The 21682-nt window shown below is 40.0% G+C and overlaps 1 protein-coding gene across 3 annotated transcripts in view; it reads left to right on the top strand.

Moving 5' to 3' along the window:
- IQGAP1 (IQ motif containing GTPase activating protein 1) overlaps positions 1-21682 on the top strand; it is a 52733-nt gene that overhangs the window by 27101 nt on the left and 3950 nt on the right. For 2 of the 3 annotated variants that reach the window (XM_082290689.1, XM_082290691.1), the window contains 21 exons: positions 337-500; positions 3168-3258; positions 4185-4346; positions 4713-4855; positions 5204-5374; positions 6475-6558; positions 6657-6728; positions 6821-6890; positions 7584-7792; positions 8810-8965; positions 9180-9343; positions 10115-10339; positions 11579-11719; positions 11810-11894; positions 14071-14303; positions 15064-15196; positions 15537-15639; positions 17073-17208; positions 18503-18590; positions 19019-19231; positions 20313-20479. In XM_082290689.1, coding sequence (XP_082146815.1) covers positions 337-500; positions 3168-3258; positions 4185-4346; positions 4713-4855; positions 5204-5374; positions 6475-6558; positions 6657-6728; positions 6821-6890; positions 7584-7792; positions 8810-8965; positions 9180-9343; positions 10115-10339; positions 11579-11719; positions 11810-11894; positions 14071-14303; positions 15064-15196; positions 15537-15639; positions 17073-17208; positions 18503-18590; positions 19019-19231; positions 20313-20479 — 3010 coding nt within the window. Of the gene's footprint in view, positions 1-336; positions 501-3167; positions 3259-4184; positions 4347-4712; positions 4856-5203; positions 5375-6474; positions 6559-6656; positions 6729-6820; positions 6891-7583; positions 7793-8809; positions 8966-9179; positions 9344-10114; positions 10340-11578; positions 11720-11809; positions 11895-14070; positions 14304-15063; positions 15197-15536; positions 15640-17072; positions 17209-18502; positions 18591-19018; positions 19232-19373; positions 19460-20312; positions 20480-21682 lie in introns of those variants that run through there. The other variant, XM_082290690.1, reaches the window with a different exon arrangement.

The raw sequence follows: 21682 nt of genomic DNA on the forward strand, positions 1-21682 counted from the left end.
CTCTGGCCATTTGGGCTTTGATAATTCTCTTCTAGAAGCTCTGAGCTGGGTGTCTGAGGATGCAGTTTTGTCCCTGCATGTGATCTCCCTGAGTGATTTTTTTTTTTTAAACTTTTTTTTTCATTGCAATGCTCAGGAATTATCACTACTTTAGGGTGGAGAAATAGTCTTGGTTTCCTTACTAGTAAATAATGTTTTCTGTTAAAAATATTACGGTTCTCAGCTGTTACTTGATTTAGGAAGGGCTAACTGCACTTTTCTTCTGAAGCGATGGTTGCGATTATTGTTGACCAAAAATGGAACTTTGTCTTTCTACCCCTTTGCGTTCCTCCCTAGGGATTTTGGCAATTGGTCTTATTAATGAAGCTCTGGATGAAGGGGACACCAAGAAGACTCTTCAAGCCTTACAGACTCCTGCAGCAAAATTGGAGGGTGTAACCCCAAAGGTAGCACAGCATTACCAGGATACACTACTTCGAGCCAAGAGAGAGAAAGCACAGGTGAGTGCAGTTAAATGCACCTCTTGGAAGACCTTTGCATTAGTGTTATTGGATTCTTGCTGGTCTTGAAAGTCAGGAATCAAAATTGGCAGTGGAGAGGTGGGCATACCTTCAACTGATCTTAACCAGTCAGTTTGGATCTTTCTGTACTAGAGAAAGAGATTTCAGCTTACAGCGTGAATCTTCATGAACTCTGGAGATGGGTGTAAGGATATTAAGTGCATGTGATGACTTACTACAGCTACTCTCTGGTCCCAAGTGAAATACGTATCTTTTTTGTGGAAAAGTAATATGCATCATCTGTTTTTGCAAGGAGACCATGTTTATTCCAGGAGTGCTGAACTTCTGAATGCAAGTTTTCTGCAATCTTAAGTATTTTTTTCTAATGCTGTTTGTTAAATGTCGTTATAGGCATAGTTGTATATGGCAAAAAGAAAGTTTCTGAAAGTGGAAAAAATCTGTAAAGTGATAAATTAGAAAAAAGATGTGAAGCAACATACATGCTACCAGCAAAATATATGCTGTTGTTCACCTGGTGACACTTCCATAGCTTATGACTTTTTTGAGCAGAAGTTGTCATTAGCCAAGGACTTCGATGTACTTGTACGTAGTTGCAGCTTTCACTAACTGAAAGGTGAAGAGAGAAAGAGCAAGGTGGAAGAAAGGATGATGAGTGCACGTGTGTGTACGCAATTCATTTTGGGGTAGTATGGATAGGACACTGGTTGGTTTTTTTTTTCCCCTCATATATTTACAGAGAAGTAGCAGATGTCTGCTTTCAGTGACTTAAGAGTGTTTTGTTTACTTTTTTCTGCTGTGGAGCTCATTGCTCTAATAGCAATGCACAATTTTGTATAGTGGCTATGGTCTAGATTGTGTTGAACCCTTTGTTTTTTGACTAAAGGTCAATTGGGATGATGACAATAGCTGAAAACTGTATGCATTTCTGATTAAAATCATTAAGCAGCTTTCCCAAGGGCCTTGACAGGGTTAATGTTCCTCAGGATCCATTTTGTGCTGAAACATTTCCTCCCGCTGAGTCAGAATGAAACAATGAAATCTTTTTATCCTGTGCTTAAACTTGTGCCAGACTGTGCTGGTAACTTCTCAGTTGGTATGAAATTACCTTATTTAGGCATAAGTAAAGGGCTTCTCCCAGCAGCATGGGAGTAATTCTGGAAATAGAAAGATCATATTATTAAGTAAAAATGTGGGGGAAATAAGCACAATCTGAAGTCAGCTGTTATGGACTAGTGATTTCTGTGCCTTGGGGCTAAGAGGGATTGTAGTTCACCTAGACTAAGGTGAAGACGTTGTTCAGTTGCTTACTTGAATGGGGAGTGCTGTATCGTGTGTGTTTCTGGTGTGATGATGTGAGACAGAAAAAGCCAGTAGACTGCAGTGTGTTGCACTGTGTGTACCTTGCAGAAAGCCTTGCAGCAGTAAAACTGTAGAAAAGCACGAGATGGTTTTGGTAGTCTTCGGTTTGACTTTTGTGGGTAGATAGTGCAGTACAGTTACAGTGATTATTCTCCTCCACATTCTGGACAGGAATTTTGCTGTTGCTGGTACTTTTGTGGGACTGTCTGGCTTTCAGATGAAATCTGCCTGTGAAGGTCATGTTAAGCTCTTGAATGAAGTATCATTTAGCCAGTCAGTTTCAGATCTGCCAAAACAGTGGGAAAAATATGGAAAGCATGTAAGGAAATAATTCATTTTAAGTCTGGCCTTAAAGCTCTTGAATGTTGCAAATAGTAGTTCTTTTGTGCAGTGTGATGATTATTCCATTCCAGAACTAAATGTCTTCTGTGTTCTGTTTGTATGAGGAGAGTTTTCAGAGGGATGGCAGTTGCATCATAGCATTTATTTCGGTAGTTACCTACAGGAAGCACCAGTGGGTGGGGAGAAGCTTATGCCTGGCAACTGCTGGGTCATTGTTCTTTATGTATATTTTGGGATTTGCAAAACACTTGTCTCTTTCCTCCTCTCAAATTTCTGCATGCTCATTTGGGTGGATTTCCCAGCCAAAATACAGGATACTATGTGATCACTGCTCCTTGACCAGCAATCTGTTAAAATAAAGACTTAAAACATGGCTTTAACTGCTGTGTGTGTACATCCATTCACAATGCATACAGTGCTTTTTGCTTTGCTAATTTGTACAGGTTTTGCAAAGTTTTGTGGGCATGGAAATGAGCAGCCTGATGCGACATCAATTACCCAAAGTTTTATTAGTTTCTGCACACAGATGTGTATTGTCAGCTCTGTGTAGTCACCTTCTTTTGAAGGACTAACTTCCTGGGAAGTCATATCCTCTTAGCTAGTGTGGCTTTAGGACTAACTGGTACTGCATCCCTGGCCTTGTGTTCTCTCTGCTTATTAGAGTGATTCCCACTGACAGAATTTCTTCCTTGTTCTGTTTCCTGAAAATATTTTTTGACTGGGAGAAAGTATTGAGTTTGGTAATGCTATAGTAGTTTCTGCCAGTCACAAATACACATGACATCCTTGTGCTGGAGTCAGCTAGGAAGACTGGAATACTTCTTATTCACTCTGATACGGAAAAGTACTATATTCAGTATGCCTGAATATAGGCTATTGAACTTTGTAAAAATAGTGATACTTTTCTCCTGATATTGTATATTTTTCTTGTTGTATTCTCTTCAGGACACACAGGATGAAACAGCTGTACTTTGGCTAGATGAAATTCAGGATGGGATTCATAAGGCTAACAAGGACACAGAGGAGTCCCAGAGATGTAAGTATTATCACACAGTACTGCAGTTAATCCCCACTACCAGCCAAATACCAGTTATTTAAGGAAAAGTTGGGAGCTGGAAATGTCATGTAAATGTGGCAAAGGAAACCAAATGAACCTACAGGCGTGCAGGTGTGTTTTTTTGAGGAGTGAATGTCAGATTCTTCAAATACTAAATCGTGGGGGAATATTTTTTTCCAGTTTTGCATGTGACCATTAGACCATGTTACGTCATTGGACAAATCTTTGACAAATTGTTTGTCATTTGCAACTAATTGTGTGTGACTGTGGGTGGTTAGTTAAAAGTGAGAATGTTCACATGCACAATTGAAGTGGTGTTTTCTGGTGAGCATTACGTTTTATTTGCATGACGTACTGTTGTCTTGGTTCTCTTAGGTATTACCAGACAAACACTTGCATGTTTTTCAGATACACAGATATACATCAGTGATACTCACCTTTGATCCTTAATGCAGTTTGCAGGTGGACCCATAGTTGCATCCCAGTCTTTATAGCAATGTCTGCAGAAACAACTAATTACTACTCTAGTTGTTGAAAAGACCTCTTTTGAGTTGTGGCTGGCTCTGCCAGAAGAATCTGTGTTAACTGAAACAGATGTCAGAGGAGAGCTGTAACTTTGTGTGTTGAAAAGTTCTGGTGGTAAATCAGCACCAATCTGGGACTTCAGGCACACAAATTACGTGCTGTCAGGTGCAGTTTTACACATGGTTGGACACTCTGTACTGAGGAAGCCTCTATACTGCAAGTTGTCTGGTTGTTTTTTTTTATTTTTATTTCATGTTTGTGTATCTTACATACACCCCAGCTGAAAGGGTATGTTCATGTTGCCTTGCTCTGGCTGCTGTTCTGTGCTTGCTGTGAGTTACTGAGCCTCTGCACTAACCTGCTTCCTCGTGTTATCCAAGTCTCCTTAGGAATTCTGGCCATTAATGAAGCAGTAGATCGTGGTGATGTTAGCCAGACCTTGAGTGCCCTGCGTTCACCTGATGTTGGGCTGTATGGAGTCACTCCAGAATGTGCTGAGACGTACCAGCAAGAACTGTCAGAAGTCAAGAAAAGGGCAGCAGGTACACCTTAAGTAGCTAACTATTAAGTGAAATAAATGCAAGATTATTGTACGTGGAATTGGAACCAGAGGTAAAAAAAGCCCCTGGGAAGAAATCTTGTGTTGTAGGTGGCAGCTGTGGATTTTTTGTGAAATAAGGAGGTTTTTTTCAAGAAAAGTGTGTGAATAGTGTAATGTTCTCCACTTGTAGAATGTATTGTGTTTAGGTAGTTCTCATATGAGGTCATTAGGGAGTCAGAAACATTCCTTTCCTTGCTTGGAGGAAGAAAAGTCTGTAAAGTAGATTTGCTGCTTGTAACATCTGTGTGCATGAAAGGTAAGACACTTGTCAGATTTTCAGACTTCTAACTGTGGTTTCTGCTCTTAGGGGGCAATGGCAGTGAATGGGTGAAACACTGGGTGAGAGGAGGCTATCATTATTATCATAACCTGCGGACCAAAGAGGGAGGATGGGATGAACCAGCAGAATTTGTGCAAAATGACACACAGCTGTCACGGGAGGAAATACAGGTAGAGTAGATAACACATGCTCTTTCTCTGAAAAGTTGATGTCCCTATCATTCCCACCCTTAATGCAGCTCTAAGATAGAATACTTCAGTGCCATAGTCATGTTAACAAGCTTAGTAACTCATTTGATTTGCTAGGCATCATCAGATTGTGTGTGTCACAACTCCTTGTCCTATTTCAGAAAAATTTATCCTGTCCCTAGAAGAGTACAGGACCATGATGTCACTGTTTTTTGAAAGACAGCTTTGGTATTTCTTGTAAGCACAATGTGGAAAGCTGATGTAACATCCTTTTTCTTGTACTTCCATTTTCTTTTTCTGGCTCCTCTTCCTGTCATAACATGAATTCAGAGCACCATATCCGGAGTCACAGCGGCCTACAACCGAGAACAGCTGTGGCTTGCAAATGAGAACCTGATTATGAAACTTCAGGCTTGCTGTCGAGGGTATCTTGTTCGCCAGGAGTTCAACTCAAGAATGAATTTTTTGAAGAAGCAAGTCCCAGCAATCACTTGCATTCAGGTAGTGATACCCCTTAATTCTATTTGAAAGTTGTCCTCTGCAGTTGTTTTCTGTACACAAGCTTATTGGCAGTTTTTGTTCAATTCAAGTAGCTACAGCACACAGTTGTCTTTGCCTCATATTGTAAATTATTTACAAATATTTCCTTCTCCCAGTGAGTTTTGGTATATTATTTGCTTTTGGGTGTCATGTATAATCAATCCAATAATCACATAGAATTGGAGAGAGAAAAACTTACTTGAGGAAGCTTTACCAATTTTTTTTTCACACATTTCAGTGTTTTGGGGATAGGGTAATATCAAGTGTGTTGTATGTGTTGATGGTGATAATACCATGAGATGCATTGTTGCTGTGATTGGTCATGAGTTCAAGAAAACAACATGTTTTTCAGTATTCTTAAGTAAAATTCTTCCCTTCAAATTTGTCCAGGGATTTGGAGGATTGAGGACTTGAAAGAGATGGTAGGATAATTCAGCATGAAACTGGGTGCATTTACAGGACAGCAACAAAAAAATTCTTTCTGTGGTGTTGTAACTGAAATGCGTGCACATGAAATAGTTGCTTTGTACCTTATCACCATTTTATTATTTCAACAGTATGTCTGTTTCTGCCTAAGTAGCACATACTCTGCATGTGTATTTAACAAAACCTCCACACCCACTCCCAGCTCATTAAAATAACACTCCCTCCCTTTAAGTGTAGTCCAGCCCCTTGCCTGACTTCTCTTCCCAAGTGTCAATGACAGTGAGTCTGCTCCGAAGGCTTAAAATGTTACATCATTGTTCTCACCAGCAGCAGCAGCTACCACATGATCCTCATGTAGAACAGTTTCTGTCATCTTGACTGTTTTGCTGTATCCTTGACCCCTAACTGTGCTTCAGAAGGCCCAGGCTCTTCATGGGGTAATTTCGAGTCTCTCATGATTACAGTTGGAAAATAGTTAATGCTTCACACAGTGTTTCTCTTGGACAAGCATGTCTCCTTCATGTTTCATTTCGCCAAAAGGGCAGTTGAAAGCTGAGGAACACAAAGAAGCTCAGATTTGTAATTACTTCTGTTTAATTAGAAAAGTAAAGTGAGTGTGCTTATTTTGTTTTCAGTCTCAATGGCGTGGCTACAAGCAAAGGAAGGCATATCAAATCCGTTTGGATTACTTACGTGCACAAAAGGACCAAGTAGTAAAGGTAGTGAAGCTTCCCTGCTGACCTTTTTGGTAAACCTTTGAGGTAGTGAACTTTGTAGGTAAGGTTTCTATCTGAATGTTTTGGTTACCCTTCAATAGATTCAGTCGATGACCAGGATGTATCAAGCCAGAAGACGTTACAGAGATCGTCTACAGTATTTCAGAAACCACGTAAGAGGCTATCTTGTTAAATGTATTCTGTTCCTGACTTTGGTATTCTTTCCAGAATGATGTCAAGTGCTTTTTTGTTTTTTAAATCCTAGATAAATGATGTTGTAAAAATTCAAGCCTTTATCCGAGCAAACAAAGCACGAGAAGACTACAAAACCCTCAGTAAGTATTGCCAAGAGGATAAAACTGATGGGCCTCGAATCTCTGTTTGTGAGGGATCATAGATTCATAGAAGAGATTCCCTTACTCTCCCTGCCTGTCTCCATAGGAGAGATGCTCCAGTCTCCTGATCGTCTTTGTAGCCCTTCTCTGAACTTGCTCCTGCAGTTCCACATCCTTCTTATTATGTTGGGGCCCCCAGAGCTAAACACAGTACTCCAGGTGGGGTCTCATGAGAGTGGAGTAGAGGAGAAGAATCACCTGTCTTGACCTCCTGACCACACTGCTCTTGATGCAGCCCAGGATGCAGTTGGCTTTCCATGCTGCAAGTGTACATTGCTGGGTCATGTCAGGGGGATGATGTTGATAGGGCAGTGCAGGGAGTAGGTGGTTCTTGAGGCTGAAGGAGAACTTTATTCTAGCTGTCTTTTTTTTTTTTTTTTTTCTGCTGAAAAATAGAACTATAGCTTTGCAGTTAGCTTTGACAGTGTGGACTACCCTATGCTAATACTGACTTCGTTCTTGATTTACTTCTCTTACAGTTTTCTCAAAACAGGAAAATGAAAATGTCAGAAGCTGTTTAGACATGATGGTACTAATATAACTCTGGGTGCTCCTTGTTTAAACATAGATAAGGCATATATTTACTTCTGTCTGCCATCTCCTGGTGTTGTCTATTTTCTTGCCTATTTTTAGTTAATGCTGAAAACCCACCTATGGCTGTGGTTCGGAAATTTGTCCACTTGCTCGATCAGAGTGACCAAGATTTTCAGGAGGAGCTTGAGCTAATGAAACTGCGTGAAGAAGTTGTAACATTGATCCGATCCAATCAGCAACTGGAAAATGACCTCAATCTCATGGACATCAAAATTGGTTTGCTAGTGAAAAACAAAATTACATTGCAGGTAAGCAGTATGTCATTGGGAGACCAGCTACACTTTGAATTGAGCCCAATGGTAGTTAGCATGGAGAGCTCCTGGCCTCAGATGTCAGTTGCTCAGGCCCAGTGGAAAACATTTCCCCAGACTTACAGTTTTTACTCCCAATAGGTTCTTAGTCCTTTCCACTAATTTAGTATGTATCCCTAGAGAGAAAACTGTAGGAGGAGAAGAAGCAAGTCCCAAAGCTAAAAAAGGCAATGAGACTGTCTTGATCTAACGAATGCAACAGGTTTTGTATTTAAAGACTTTGAGAACTCTTTTTTTGTTGCTCCTTTGTGGTTAAACAAGTCATATGCCTCAAGCTTGGAGCAAGGGGGTGATTTTGGAGGCAGGAGACATGCTTGTGCTGCTTGGATGCTTGTTGGTTAAAGGAAGCCCCCCCAATCTAAGCTTGGCTGGTGTGATTAATTTCACACAAAAAAAAAAAGGTTTCTTGCTGATACATCATTGTCTTTTCTTCAAGCTGAGGTACTGGTCAGCTTTTCATGTGGTCCTGGATTCGTTACACTAGGATTCTCTGAGTGCAGAATCTCAGTTGGTGTAGTGAAATTTATCTTACAAGGAAGCTGTAGTGGTTGGGCTGATGCTTGCAGTGAAAAGTGCCATTGCTGTCAGAGTATGTGGAGGTAGTGCGCTAGCTGAATATGGAACAGTATTTTTAAGTTGTAAGCCCAGTTTAAAAAAGGAAAACATTTCCAAGCATCTTCAGAATGTGACCAGCTCTGATAGTATTTGCTGCCAAGAGTGACTAACCCTTCTAGGATTTCAGACAAATTCACAAAGTCAGGAACAAAGCCGAACATGTACTTCAGTTGGAGAAACTGCTGCCATACCAAATAATGCTTCTCTTTAATAGCCCCAGGCATTCCTTGACCCTGCGTTTCTGCATCCAAGAGAAGTGGCTCTCAGATGCGACTGTTTTCCAGTATTGCCTGTTAGAAATTGCTGAGAGTGAAATCTATACCTATTCTTTCTTTCCAGGATGTTGTTTCTCATAGCAAAAAACTTACCAAGAAGAATAAGGAGCAGCTCTCTGACATGATGATGCTGAACAAACAAAGGGGAGGTTTGAAAGCACTGAGCAAAGAAAAGAGAGAAAAGCTGGAAGCCTATCAGCATTTGTTCTACCTACTTCAGGTAAGCAACTTCTTACACTGCTCGGTAACCTTTTGTCATAGAAGCTTAGATGTCTTAGCACAGTCTTTGCTTACGCAGTGTAGTTGTCATACAAGCAATAAGGTTGGAAAAGACCTTTAAGATCAAGTCCAACCAGCAACTGTTTTGAGCCACCTTAGTTTTTAGCGACATCAGCAGGGACATGCACACTAAGTAATTTTTCTTGTTGTTGTAGACTAACCCAACCTACTTGGCCAAGCTGATTTTTCAGATGCCTCAAAACAAATCCACAAAATTCATGGATTCTGTCATCTTCACGCTGTATAACTATGCATCCAATCAAAGAGAGGAATACCTGTTGTTGCGACTTTTCCAAACAGCACTGCAGGAAGAGATCAAGTATGTGGTAGCATAAGGCACATTCTTGCTGTCTGCTGTTCTGGCAGTTCCTGAAATTGAGGCCATTTTCATGTTAAGTCTAGTGCATATATGCAGATAATGCTAATCTGTCCCTTCGTTGTCCTCTTCCCATTTCATATCTGTTAATGTAGTCTATAAAAGAAGAATCAAGTATGTCCATTGAAGATGAGGGCTTTTCACTTCAATCAAGATTTCACTGCTCAACATGGCAGCTACTTTTACATGATGCAAAGTCATGCTAAAATTCAGTCTAATCTCAATTCTCCAGTGTCTGATTATAAATATGTCCAACAAACTGCAAATTCAGGCTTTACAAGCCAGGAACAGAGCTAAATCTAAGCTCTCTGGATTTCCAAAAAGCTAATGAGGAGTCTGAAATCTCTGTTGTTTGGCATTTCTTTTTCCTGTCAGTGGTAGAAACTCTGGCTGTCCTCAGACATGTTTTGTTGGATTGGTTAGGCCTTAGGAGCTCAGTGTTACATGACTTCAGTTCTTTACAATGCAGAGTGGCACAATTTGCTGTGAGAAAGAATATTCAATGAAGTTTTTGAGAAACTACCCTTACGCATTTTTGGGAATGCTTTTTAGGCATGAAGATGGTATATGGCCTGAAACAAATAACTTCTAAAAAATATTTTCTTCACACCCCCCTCCCCCCCAAAGTCATGCTTGCAACAGTAGTCCAGAGAAGTGTAGGCGGTGAAAGAGTTATGCATATCTCAAATTTCATACAGATTCTTTCTTCTTCAGATCAAAAGTAGACCAGATACATGAAATTGTGACTGGGAATCCTACTGTTATTAAAATGGTGGTAAGTTTCAATCGTGGTGCCCGTGGTCAGAATGCCCTGAGGCAGATCCTTGCACCAGTTGTGAAGGAAATCATTGATGACAAGTCACTTAATATCAAAACTGATCCTGTGGATATTTACAAGTCTTGGGTTAACCAGATGGAATCTCAAACGGGAGAGGCCAGGTATGGGACCTGTTAATACTGTATTTTTCTAAACATTGCTTAGCTGCTTTGCATTGCTCAGTTAATCATTCAAAAAACCATCCTTGGCTCCACTGCATGCATCTGTCCAAGTGATCGTCTCGTCAAGACAGCTTTCATCTGAGAGTTCTAAAGTTCATATTCTGGTGATGGTGCTGAGAGTATTAAACAGGAATGTCATTAGGTGATGGAAGAAATGCTCTTCGTTGTTTTCTTATGTTAACTTGATAGTTAGCTATGAGACGCCCTCTAACCTAAAAGAATGCATTGTAGGAAAAAGTATTTGGGAATCACTTCCATGTCAGTCCATGTTCATGTCATACATAGCCTGTGCAAACAGGTACTATTTGCAAGCACACAAAGCTGCTCTTGCTGGTAGAAAGCATCGCATTGCAGTTTTCTTGGTCCTAACATCTTTCTAATTAGTATTAGCCACTGTTAACAATTGTATTGAGCTATGTGATTTTGTGTCATTCTGGTTTCTTTGTCTTCAGAGGTTGTGATTTGCTAGAACTTGAAGATTCTATTGTGTTATTGGGGTTTTTTTAACATACTTTTAAAAAAAAAGCAAAAGCCATATAGATGAATGAGTACCTCCATATTTAGAGCAATCTGCAGTCATACACCTTAGCACACTTCATGCAAAATTCTGGACATTAAAAATGCAAGCGAAGATGTGTGTTTAGATTCTTCTCTGTACGTAAGATTTAGGATATGCCTTTATGAATTACCAGCTTCATCTGTGTTCACTGGAATACTGTGCCGTAGTTTCAGCTGATTGAAAAAAGATACCTATTCATTTGGCACTTTCCCACCAGCAGCATGTTTTTTGGTTTTATGGACACTGATCTAGCTTCTGCTTGTATCCAAGTTTTCATCATCTTAATACCCAAATGCATAGCTTTCTTTTTCACCAATTTGCAGTCTGAAGTACCACTATATGTTATGGATGGTGCTTTTTTTTGCCTAGTGTGTATGCTGTAAAAAAAATTAGGTTTTGAGTTAGCTGGGTCTTTCTTGCAGTGGCCATTGCAAGGGAAAGTAAAGGAAGTAAAAGCAAAAGAATTTCAGCTCTGATGGTGCCAAACAGGTTAATTAAAGGCAATGCATAGCTTTTGGCAGTGAAGTGAATATAAACTTGTTTCTGTGTCAGGCTATACATTCTTGAAATGTACTAGCTTGAGTAATATTCTCCTTTATATGTTTGACTTTTTCAAATAGCAAACTGCCATATGATGTTACACCTGAGCAAGCCCTAAGTCATGAAGAGGTGAGGACGCGCCTGGATGCCTCAATCAGAAACATGAGGACAGTGACAGACAAGTTTCTGTCTGCCATTATTAGCTCAGTGGACAAAATCCCGTGAGTCTGATGCACCAGTGTTATCCCTGAGAAGTTGCTGGTGTCTTCATGCTTGCAGCAGTCTTATTTGACCTTTTCTTTCTCTCAAAGTTACGGAATGCGTTTCATTGCCAAGGTCCTAAAAGACTCCCTGCATGAGAAGTTTCCTGATGCTGGCGAGGATGAGCTTCTGAAGGTGAGGATCTTGTGCACCTTTGTGAATAATTGTCAGCCAGATTGGCTGTGGCAAGCACAACTCATCCTTCTCTCGTTAGGTGTATGTGTGGAGAGGAGCGCATGTAAACCTATTTATTTACCTCTACGGATAGAAAATATTTCACATCAGGCTACTGATGTTAGCTTCATACACATCACTTGAGATGTAATGTGTTGTTTAGAAGGAGGTACCCTGTTGCTTCTGTTTTGCTTTTAGTATCGTGGGCATTTGGTCCTTTAGGTTTCTTGACTTGGGGTTACTGTTGCTCCTAGAAAGTAAACCTCTGGTTAACTAGTATGATCACAGCCCAGTGCTCCTTTCTTAAAGAAACAAGTTAAAATGTCTGTATGCAAAATTCCTAATGCCCCATCTGGAACCCACTAGGATATTTTGACAGCAATATGTAGAGTAACTTCCCATGATGCCTAGTCAGTTTTGAATTTTGCGTTTCAGTTGGTTTGGAGATCTAAAAGGATCTAATATTAGTTGCTCTTAGATGAGTACAGTGTTGGGGTTTTCATTGAAATTTCTTTGGTTTCGTGGCTTTTGGTAAATTGCGAATTTATGCCCATGAATGCTTTACTTTTTAGTACAACATAGTTTGGTTATTAGAATACTTGACAACGTCTCTTTAAGCTTTTCTGCCTCTACTTCATTACAAAATAATTACCAATCTGAATGCTGTTTTCTTCTCTCTTCTAGTTCTGTGCTTTCCCATTCTGAGACATCGATTCTTTCTATGCAGGTGAATTAATTTCTTCCATCTGTAAATTTAGGTGGAAAACTGCAGTTTTTGTTAATCCTCATGGAAACAATGTAACTGTCCACATGAAAGTCAAAACTGCAGTTGCATGCAATAACTACTTGTAGATTTTTTTTTTTTTTTTAGCAGCTGAAGATACCCATATAATATACTGTTCTTCTTGCCCCACAAGTTCAAAAGTTATTAATTCAGTTTCCTTCATGGTTGTTTTATTCTTTTTACTGGTAGTAAACAGTTTGACTCTTAACAGTCAACAGACTGTTAACATCCCATGGCATAATTTGCAGGAGTACAGCAAAGGCTTGCATAAAACACTTGTCAAAACATGACCTCACTGAAAGCAGTTGTTAATTTCTGGGACTGCTTAGCAATGGCTAGGTTTTTTCTCTGTGTTTTCAACTGTTTGTTCAGACCCCAGTCTCTTCCATGCATTTAAGTCACATGGCAAGCAGGTGAAGCCAAGATTCAGTGACCTGGCCTTCTGCAAATGAGCACGTGGTGAGAGAGCTTTTGCTTTAAATCAGCATGGTGGGTTAATACCTTTTCATTGCTAGAATTACTTTTGGCAAAATATCCAATACAGGATAGAAGAATATTGTGAGCTTATGGATAATGTAATAATCTCTACTTGTAGTTCTTTGAAATATATATTGCTGCTCACATTTGACTAGGTAAATTGGATTTTTGAAGCATCAAATGCCATTCGTCTTCTGTACTTCTGATTTTCTTACTTCTGGATTAAATGGTTTCTCAGTCTCACTAACTAGGGGTCTGTGCCCATATATGTTGCTGGCCCACAGAAGAATTACTCTGGAAGAGAAAAGGGCTTTGGACAAGGAATGGAAAGTAATTTCCTCAGTTTAACTTCTTGGTGTGCCATTCTTCCTCCCTGTTTTTGCTTTGTCAGAGATGGCAGCCAATGCTGCATACTTCTTTAAAAATTGGCTCTTGTTCTATATTGAAACTTCATTATCAGATTCCTCTATACTGTGGTCATTCTGCCCTCTGTTAGGCTAACTCAATTACATTTAATTCTCCTGACAGACTGTCTCACGCTCATATCAGTAGTTCATTAGTAACTTGTAGTATCTCCTCTCCGTACATTTTGTAAGTTGGAGTTCTAAACCTTTATGCATAGCAATATCTGCTGCTGTATTGTCCTGTGACTGGTAGTGCTCAGGCTTTCCTCTGTGTTGACCGCCTATTGCATCTTTATGATTTTTGCTTTTTTTTTTTACACTTTTTGGGATGGTATGTGCTTGTATACAGCAGAACCTTTGTCTTGGAAAGAGGCTTACAAGAAAATAATTTATCAAAACAGAGTAGTTTCAATAAAATTCAGTTGGGTCCTGTACTGTTGTTTATTGATGCATTTCTTCTCTACTTTCCCAGATTGTTGGCAACTTGCTCTATTATCGCTACATGAATCCAGCCATTGTCGCACCAGATGCCTTTGACATCATCGACCTTTCAGCTGGAGGTCAGCTGACGACAGATCAACGCAGAAACCTCGGTTCCATTGCAAAGATGTTACAGCATGCTGCATCCAATAAGATGTTCATGGGAGACAATGCTCATCTAAGCATCATTAATGAATACCTATTGCAGTCATACCAGAAATTCAGGTAGAAGACCGTAGCTAATTAAGCTGGGAAGTTTGGCGGAGGGTAACATTGCAAGTAAAAAGGGAAAATAATAAATTTTGAATATGGAAAATTCTCTCTCTGTCAAATATGCAATTTGTTAAAAGTAGATTTCGCTCCAGACTGCCACAAGCATCAGTGACAATGGTAGATAAAATGTATACCTGGAATTTATGAACAATACATTGAATGTTAATGAGATTGCAAAGCCAAGAGTTTTGAGTGTCCAGAATAAAGGTTGCTTTTGCACTTACTTATTACGATACTTTGGACATGGACAACCAGAATGGACATACATTCTTCTGTCCGGTGTGAACCCTGGTTCCAAATGAAAATCTAGTGATGATCAGGAATAAAGCAGGTTGGCATTTAGCTATTCATGTAGTTGAAGTAAGCTTTTGTTCAAGAATTGTCATCTTGCATCTCCTGTGTTTTGGAAAAAAGGTAACCAGAGGTTGGAAAAGGATGATAATGCAGTGGGGTCAGGAGAATGAGGTCACTGAAGCTAGGTCTTGTCACTTCTGAAAATGAGCAAATGTCAACACGGCCAGTATCAATGATTGAATTTAGTAGGTTGCTTCTGATGTGTTAAACTAAAGCTGACAAACTGTAGTGTGCCATAATGTACCGTAGTTTAAAGAGGAGAGACTATGCTTGAGATTGTCATGGGGAGGTAATACTCTTGATATATCACATGACTCTCAGAGTCACACTGACTATTCTCTCCTTCTTTGTTCTGAAGACGTTTTTTTCAGGCTGCCTGTGAGGTTCCTGAATTGCAGGATAAATTTAATATTGATGAATATTCTGATTTGGTGACTCTCACTAAACCAGTAATTTATATTTCTATTGGTGAAATCATCAATACACACACTGTAAGTATACACTAGTCATAGTTGCTCCTTATAAGCAGTGTTTGCAAAGAAAATGCTGCTTCTGTCTGAAACACTAAGGTGCTGAATCCAAGGCTGAAAGTTGTCATGATTGTAGTTTGTGAGAGCTTGTTGATTTATAGAATCAAGTAATTTAGTTATGGCTTCACTAAGTTTCTTTGAAAGCATTTGAATGTGTGATACTGGCACAGCTCTGAATGTTGATATTGCTGCTTGGAGTTCAGTGTTTTTTTTCTAAAAGATGCCAGCCTAAAGTAATGAAATTTTACTATCTAGAAGGAGATGTACTGTTAAAACATAATTGTTTTTTCTGTTCATCTAGTTGCTCTTAGACCATCAAGATGCAATTGCTCCTGAGCACAATGACCCAATTCACGAACTGCTGGATGATCTTGGAGAGGTTCCTACAATTGAGTCCTTAATAGGTAGTCTAGTTTGTTCAACTAAAGTAATATGTGATATTACCTTAAATGACTTAAAGTGCAGTAAAGAAACAATAAGAAATCATGACAGGTCGTTTGGGACGATGTGCTCTAAAAAGCAGCAGCAGATTCATTGCAGTGTATTTCCTCTGCAGAAGTTTTTGCCCAGAAAAAAACATAGGTTCTTTCCTTTCTCCCCACCCACCTCACCTCATCCCACTCTAGAAATTTCTGGAAGACAGATGGATATTGACATATTTTCTTTGTTCCATTATGCTGGAGCCATTTCTCTGTACTTGTGTCCCTGTTCCAGCTTGTTTGCAAAGATCCGTCCTTTCTGGAGATCTGTAGGTGTTCCTTTCAGAGTGTGGTAATAAATGTGTTAAATATAGCATGTGTTTCTTTAGGAGTCTTTGGCAGGTGGACTCCTTTAGAGTTTTTTTTCCATAAGGAAAACAGAATTTTATCCTCTTCTGGTTGGGGGAAGAAGGGACTAACACTACTAATCTGTGAAACTCTTCTGAAAACCTGAGCCACAATTTACTGCTTCAGGATATAAAATATACTGGAAAGATGCACAAGTTTTTCTCCTTCCTTGGTTTCTGTGTTGCAGTATTTGAAGTTTCTAGTCTAGTAGTGGGGAGGGAAGCAAACCAGGCACAGTTTTTGGAGAGGATGCTTTGACAGCAAACAATTACCTTGAAGTTGCTTGATGACAATGGTTGGAACCTTCTAAAGGAGTGATTGCTTGCACATTTTCTTCCATGCACTAGCAAAGAACAGAATGTAAGAACTGTTGACTGAACAAATATAGACCATGGGTTTAGCTAGAACTTGCCCTCCTTCCCCATTTCATTTTTCCTGTGTGCATTGTGTCACTGTGGCTAATATGTCAGAAGTAAATCTTTCTGCAGCCCTTTAAAAAATGGGGGAGGGAAGATTCCAACAACTGTTCTGGTGAAAGTTCATATGCAATTGGAGCAAGAAAATTTCTTTTTGATGGGATAGCTTTGTTTAAGAGAAGATAACAAGCTTGCTTGCTAACAAGGGCTTTGCTCTTATCTTGAAACATTTATTCTAATGAGGACATGAACATATGGGCATCATCATATTTTTGTTTCTAAAATACTTTTGGCAGTTCAGCCACTCTTCTCAGTGAGATCCTGAGATACAGTGTGGAATACACAGAAGTCTTTAAGGCATATGAAGTGGTGGTTTTGTGGCCAGTGCATTCTCTTAGATTTGCTACAAAAAAGTCTGTAATATATTCAAGATGATGTCTTTAAAAGTTGGTTTGGGTTTTGAAGTGTCCCTTTGACAGTATAGAAAGCCGTTAAGTTTTTCTGTGATCTGTTATGTAGGGAAAAATTACGAAGTCTTGACAATCAAGAAGGTAAAGAATGTGATTTAATCTCTAAACTCTTTCTTCTTGCCAGGGGAAGGTTCTGGCAATGTTAATGACCCCAACAGGGAAATGCTAGCAAAGACTGAGGTTTCTCTCACACTCACTAATAAATTTGACGTTCCTGGTGATGAGAATGCAGAGATGGATGCAAGGACAATTCTGTTGAAGTAAGTATGGGGTAACTACTTGGTATGTTACTCAAGAGAAGGAACAACTGGAGCTCCAACAGTTAATCTGCATGTGAAAATAAGAGAACTGAGGCATAATTTAAAGAAATGTGGGGGGACTGTTACTCCAAATACATTGAGATTGTAGTCATGTCCTTTTCAATGCTGTGGCATGACTTTTAATAGATGAAGACTAATAACCCTTTTTGAGCAGCATAGGTCTTACTACCCTAATGGAAAGAGGGCAATGGACTGTCAGGGATTTTGTTATTGCCAGAATCTTTATTCTGGAAAACTTTTTACTTATATTGACTCTTGCCTACTTTTAAGCAAATCCCTAATGCTGAGATATATAGAGCAGTGACCTAACATTCAGATGCATGTTTACTTCCTCTGGTGCATTCCTGCTCTGATGGTAGATAGTTTAATTGAAAAATCTTCGATCAGCATGAAAAATGTTCAGTCTAGGTAGACAAGTGATCTCCCAGAAGAAAATTTTGTCTCCAAAAATTACTTTAACTGGACTTCTTAAAAGGTACATCACTATTTTCCTGTCCACCAGAAGAAGGTAGCATTGATTTCAAAAGTAAAGATTTCCCAGCTGCACTGGCAGTCATCTAAGTTGTGAATGATGAGGAAGGTGCCTATGTGATGCAGTTTGTGTGATTCCAGAAATAATTCCAGCCTGACTGCAAAGATGCTATTTTCATTGTGTGGCTTAAGGGCAGAAGTGCTTCAGAGTGGACACTGGCTGTGATTAAATCTCAGCTCACATCAAGGAATGACCCTGTCTGTCACCAGACTGGAGTTGAGATCTGCCTTGTCTCCCATCCACATAAGAAAATAATCCTTTGGAGTTTTTAGATACCTGTTATAGCTCATTGAAGCACACTTATGGATGGATAATATTATAGGGCTTTTCTGGTTGCACAAATTGGCTGCGGCTGCTTTATCTTTCACCTTGAATGCAGCTTCTGTGGTCCACATGGCAGTACAGGGGCTACCTTGTAATATATGGGGTAGCATCCTTGCTCTTCAAGGGATTTTGGGGAGCAAATTGTGCATATTACAGAGAGGAACCTCACGGGGAACTGGTTTCCAATAATGCACTGTCCAAAAAGTAAAGTGCTTCTCAGGGATCTGGTCTGGTCTAGCCTGTGACTACCTAAGTACTTGTCCAGTAATAATCTGACTTTGGATAAATCAGTAACATTGGTATTGTTGCAGAACAGAAGAGTATTTAAGGTCTTTCTGTTTAAATTTTTTTCTGCTATTCTCCCCAATTTCTTCACAGCACAAAACGTTTAATTGTTGATGTAATCCGCTTCCAGCCAGGGGAGACACTGACTGAAATTTTGGAAACTTCAGCTACCTCAGAGCAAGTACGATGTTGTTTATCTCTGCTGGTTTTAGAGTAGGAAATTATCATCTGTCTAGATATATGTGGGTATACGTGGGACTCTCCATTTCTGTATTGCAGTGAAGCTGTCCACCGATGATGGAGCAGGATGTAATGATAATCAGGAGGGTGTACAATGGAAGTAAATTGTGTGTGTGAATCTTACTCCTGCAGTAGTTGCTAGAAACTGCTTATGTAGAAGACCATTTTAGATGGTAGGTAGGCTTCTGCTGGTTCCCATATGTAGAATGTGTTCATCAAAATGTGTTCATTCGAGTCAGTACAGGAATCACCAGGCAAAACTCTTTATCCTGTGTTATGCCAGAGATCAGACAACCTGTTCCTGCTTCTTTTTGTCACCTTAAAATTGATCTGCTTATGAACTTGCAGTTTTTTGTTTTCTTTTTCTAGGAAGCAGAGCATCATAGAGCTATGCAGAAACGGGCCATTCGTGATGCTAAAACTCCTGATAAGATGAAAAAATCTGTCTCTGCAAAGGAAGATGGCAACTTGAACCTTCAAGAAAAAAAAGAAAAAATCAAGGCAGGCCTGAAGAAGTTGACAGAGCTGGGGACAGTGGATGCCAAAAATAAATACCAAGAACTAATCAACGACATTGCGAAGGTATAACATTTGGTTGTTCCCTAGTAATCATAGTGGAGTTTTCCCACAGTTTGCAGCATTGTGAAACTGGCATGAGTTTTCAGAAGGAGAGTAAGGTTTTTAGTAGCTCATTTATAGACAAAAATCATACCTTTTGTTGCAGCATTTCCACCTCTTGGCATGTGGGAAGTCCTTTATTTTTATACAACGTTTCTGTTCTCTCAAATGACTGCGTTGCCAAGTTCTCAGGTACTTTAAGAAAAAACTTAATAGCTTGGAGGGGAAGTCCTGGTGTGTCGTGTGTTTTTCTGCTCCATTTCACTGATTTAAGTAGTGCCTCTACAAGCTTATTCACACAAGGAAGTTTTGCCCATAACTTTAAGACATCCTAACTGTTATTTTTATTTGAATGTGCCCGTTAAAGAATACCTAAACGATAAAGGGGTGGCTGTGAAAAACTTACAAAAGAGATCCAGTACTGTTGTACATTGCTATAGTGACAGTGTATTTTATATCACAATGTTTACTGAAAAACTATTTGGGAAATGTTATGTAAGTAAACCAACTAAATAATTGCCTTTAGGGATCTGATAAGATTTAATTGTACTATAGATAATATGTGTCACATATTAAAGTAGCAGTCAATGAATGTAGTGGGTTTTTGTTGAGGTGTTAAGGCAAGTGATGCTTAAGGGCTGACTAACAAAGAAAAATAACAAAGACTGTGTGCTGCTATGGTTACAGTGCTTGATTTGTCAGATACTTTCCCTACACAGTGGTGGCAAAATTGCTGCTTTTATATCATGTGCTGTCAGTGCCCACTCTATTCTTTGCAACTAAGACCGAACTGAAGTTCGAGAAAGCCACAAAAGGTGCAAGTGTACTGCTGTGTAGAGTTGGTTAGTTCCACAAACAGTTGTCACAGAGACGAAACTGTGACACTTAAACTGGGGCAAGTGCAACTGAGTGCTCAAGCCTGTAGCATGAAGCAATACTAAACAAAATCAAATGGTATGTTTCAAGTACTCAGTGGCTCTGGGACTGAGCACCTGGAGAGCTCAAATGACTGTTAAGTCTCTGCCTGTCTTTCTCTGCGGTGTAGGATATCAGAAATCAGCGCAGATACCGTCAGAGAAGAAAGGCGGAGCTGGTGAAGCTGCAGCAGACATACAGTGCCTTGAACTCCAAAGCTACTTTTTATGGGGAACAAGTAGATTATTACAAAAGTTATATAAAGACCTGCTTGGATAACTTGGCCAGCAAGGGCAAGTAAGTATCTTGGAACCGTAGAAACCATAGAGCGGTTTGGGTTTGAGGGGACCTTTAAAGACCAGCTGTGGGCAGGGACACCTTCCACTAGACTAGGTTGCTCCAAGCCCCATCCAGCCTGGGCTTGAACAGATCTGGGGTGGGGCAGCCACAGCTTCCCAGGGCAACTTGTCCTGGGGCCTTACCACCCTCACAGGGAAGCTGTTGGCTGCAGTTCTTTGAGTGCGACCATCCGATTGAGTCCTTATCCATCAAGTGGTCCATCTATCAAATCCATGTCTCTTCAATTTAGATACAAGGATGTTGTGTGAAATGTTGTTGAATGCTTTTCACAAATACAGGTAGATGATGTCAATTGCTTTTCCCTCATCCAGAAATTCTATACTAACCCCTTTGTAGCAGGTCACCAAATTGGCCAGGCATGTGAGTGAAGGTATTTTGGCTGTCACCAATTACCTCCTTGTTTTCCATGTATCTTAGCATGGTTTCCAGGAGGATCTTGCCAGTCATGGAGGTGAGACAAACTGTGTCTTCCTTATTTCCGTTTTCCAGTTGGTAGGAGCTTCACTGGACTGCCACATTTTCTCAAATATGATAGATAGTGGCTTAGCCACTTCTTCCACCAGTTCCCTGAGTACCCACAGGCACATCGCATCAGGGCCACAGACTGAAGGGTATCAACCCTTCAGGTTGCTTAGATGGTCTCAAACCTCATGACCTACAGCAGGTGGTTCCATGGCCCTAGAAGTGCTTCTTAACAAGAAGCATGTGTTGCTAAGAAGAACCATAATGCCACCTGCTCCAAGCTCCTCGTCCAAGCTCTTTCTCACAGCGATAGTTTTAGCGAAAGGGTCTCAGCAGCAATAGGAAAATACAGGGAGACATCCTGGTCGTGAATGGGGTCAAAAAGACAAACTTGAAAGACTTTTTGGTCCCTTTGGGAGAAGGGAGTGCAGAGAGTCCAGTGCTATGAAGCTTGTTGCCCACATATGCACTTGCTGCTCAGTCAGTCTTTCCTGTCATCCTTCTTAGGAACAGAGAATGAAAATAACATAGTTACCTACAAGGAAACCCTTGATCCCAAGTTGTCCCCTTTCTTATGCCAGAACAAGTCAGCTTGTTTTAGTGCTAGACAATTCAGATTTTCTGGGAGGGAAAAAAATTGTTGTCTTCTCCAGTGAGATGAGAGAATGTGAACCCTTT

Source organism: Coloeus monedula, assembly GCF_965178545.1.
Source record: "Coloeus monedula genome assembly, chromosome: 14".
NCBI classification, from domain to species: domain Eukaryota; kingdom Metazoa; phylum Chordata; class Aves; order Passeriformes; family Corvidae; genus Coloeus; species Coloeus monedula.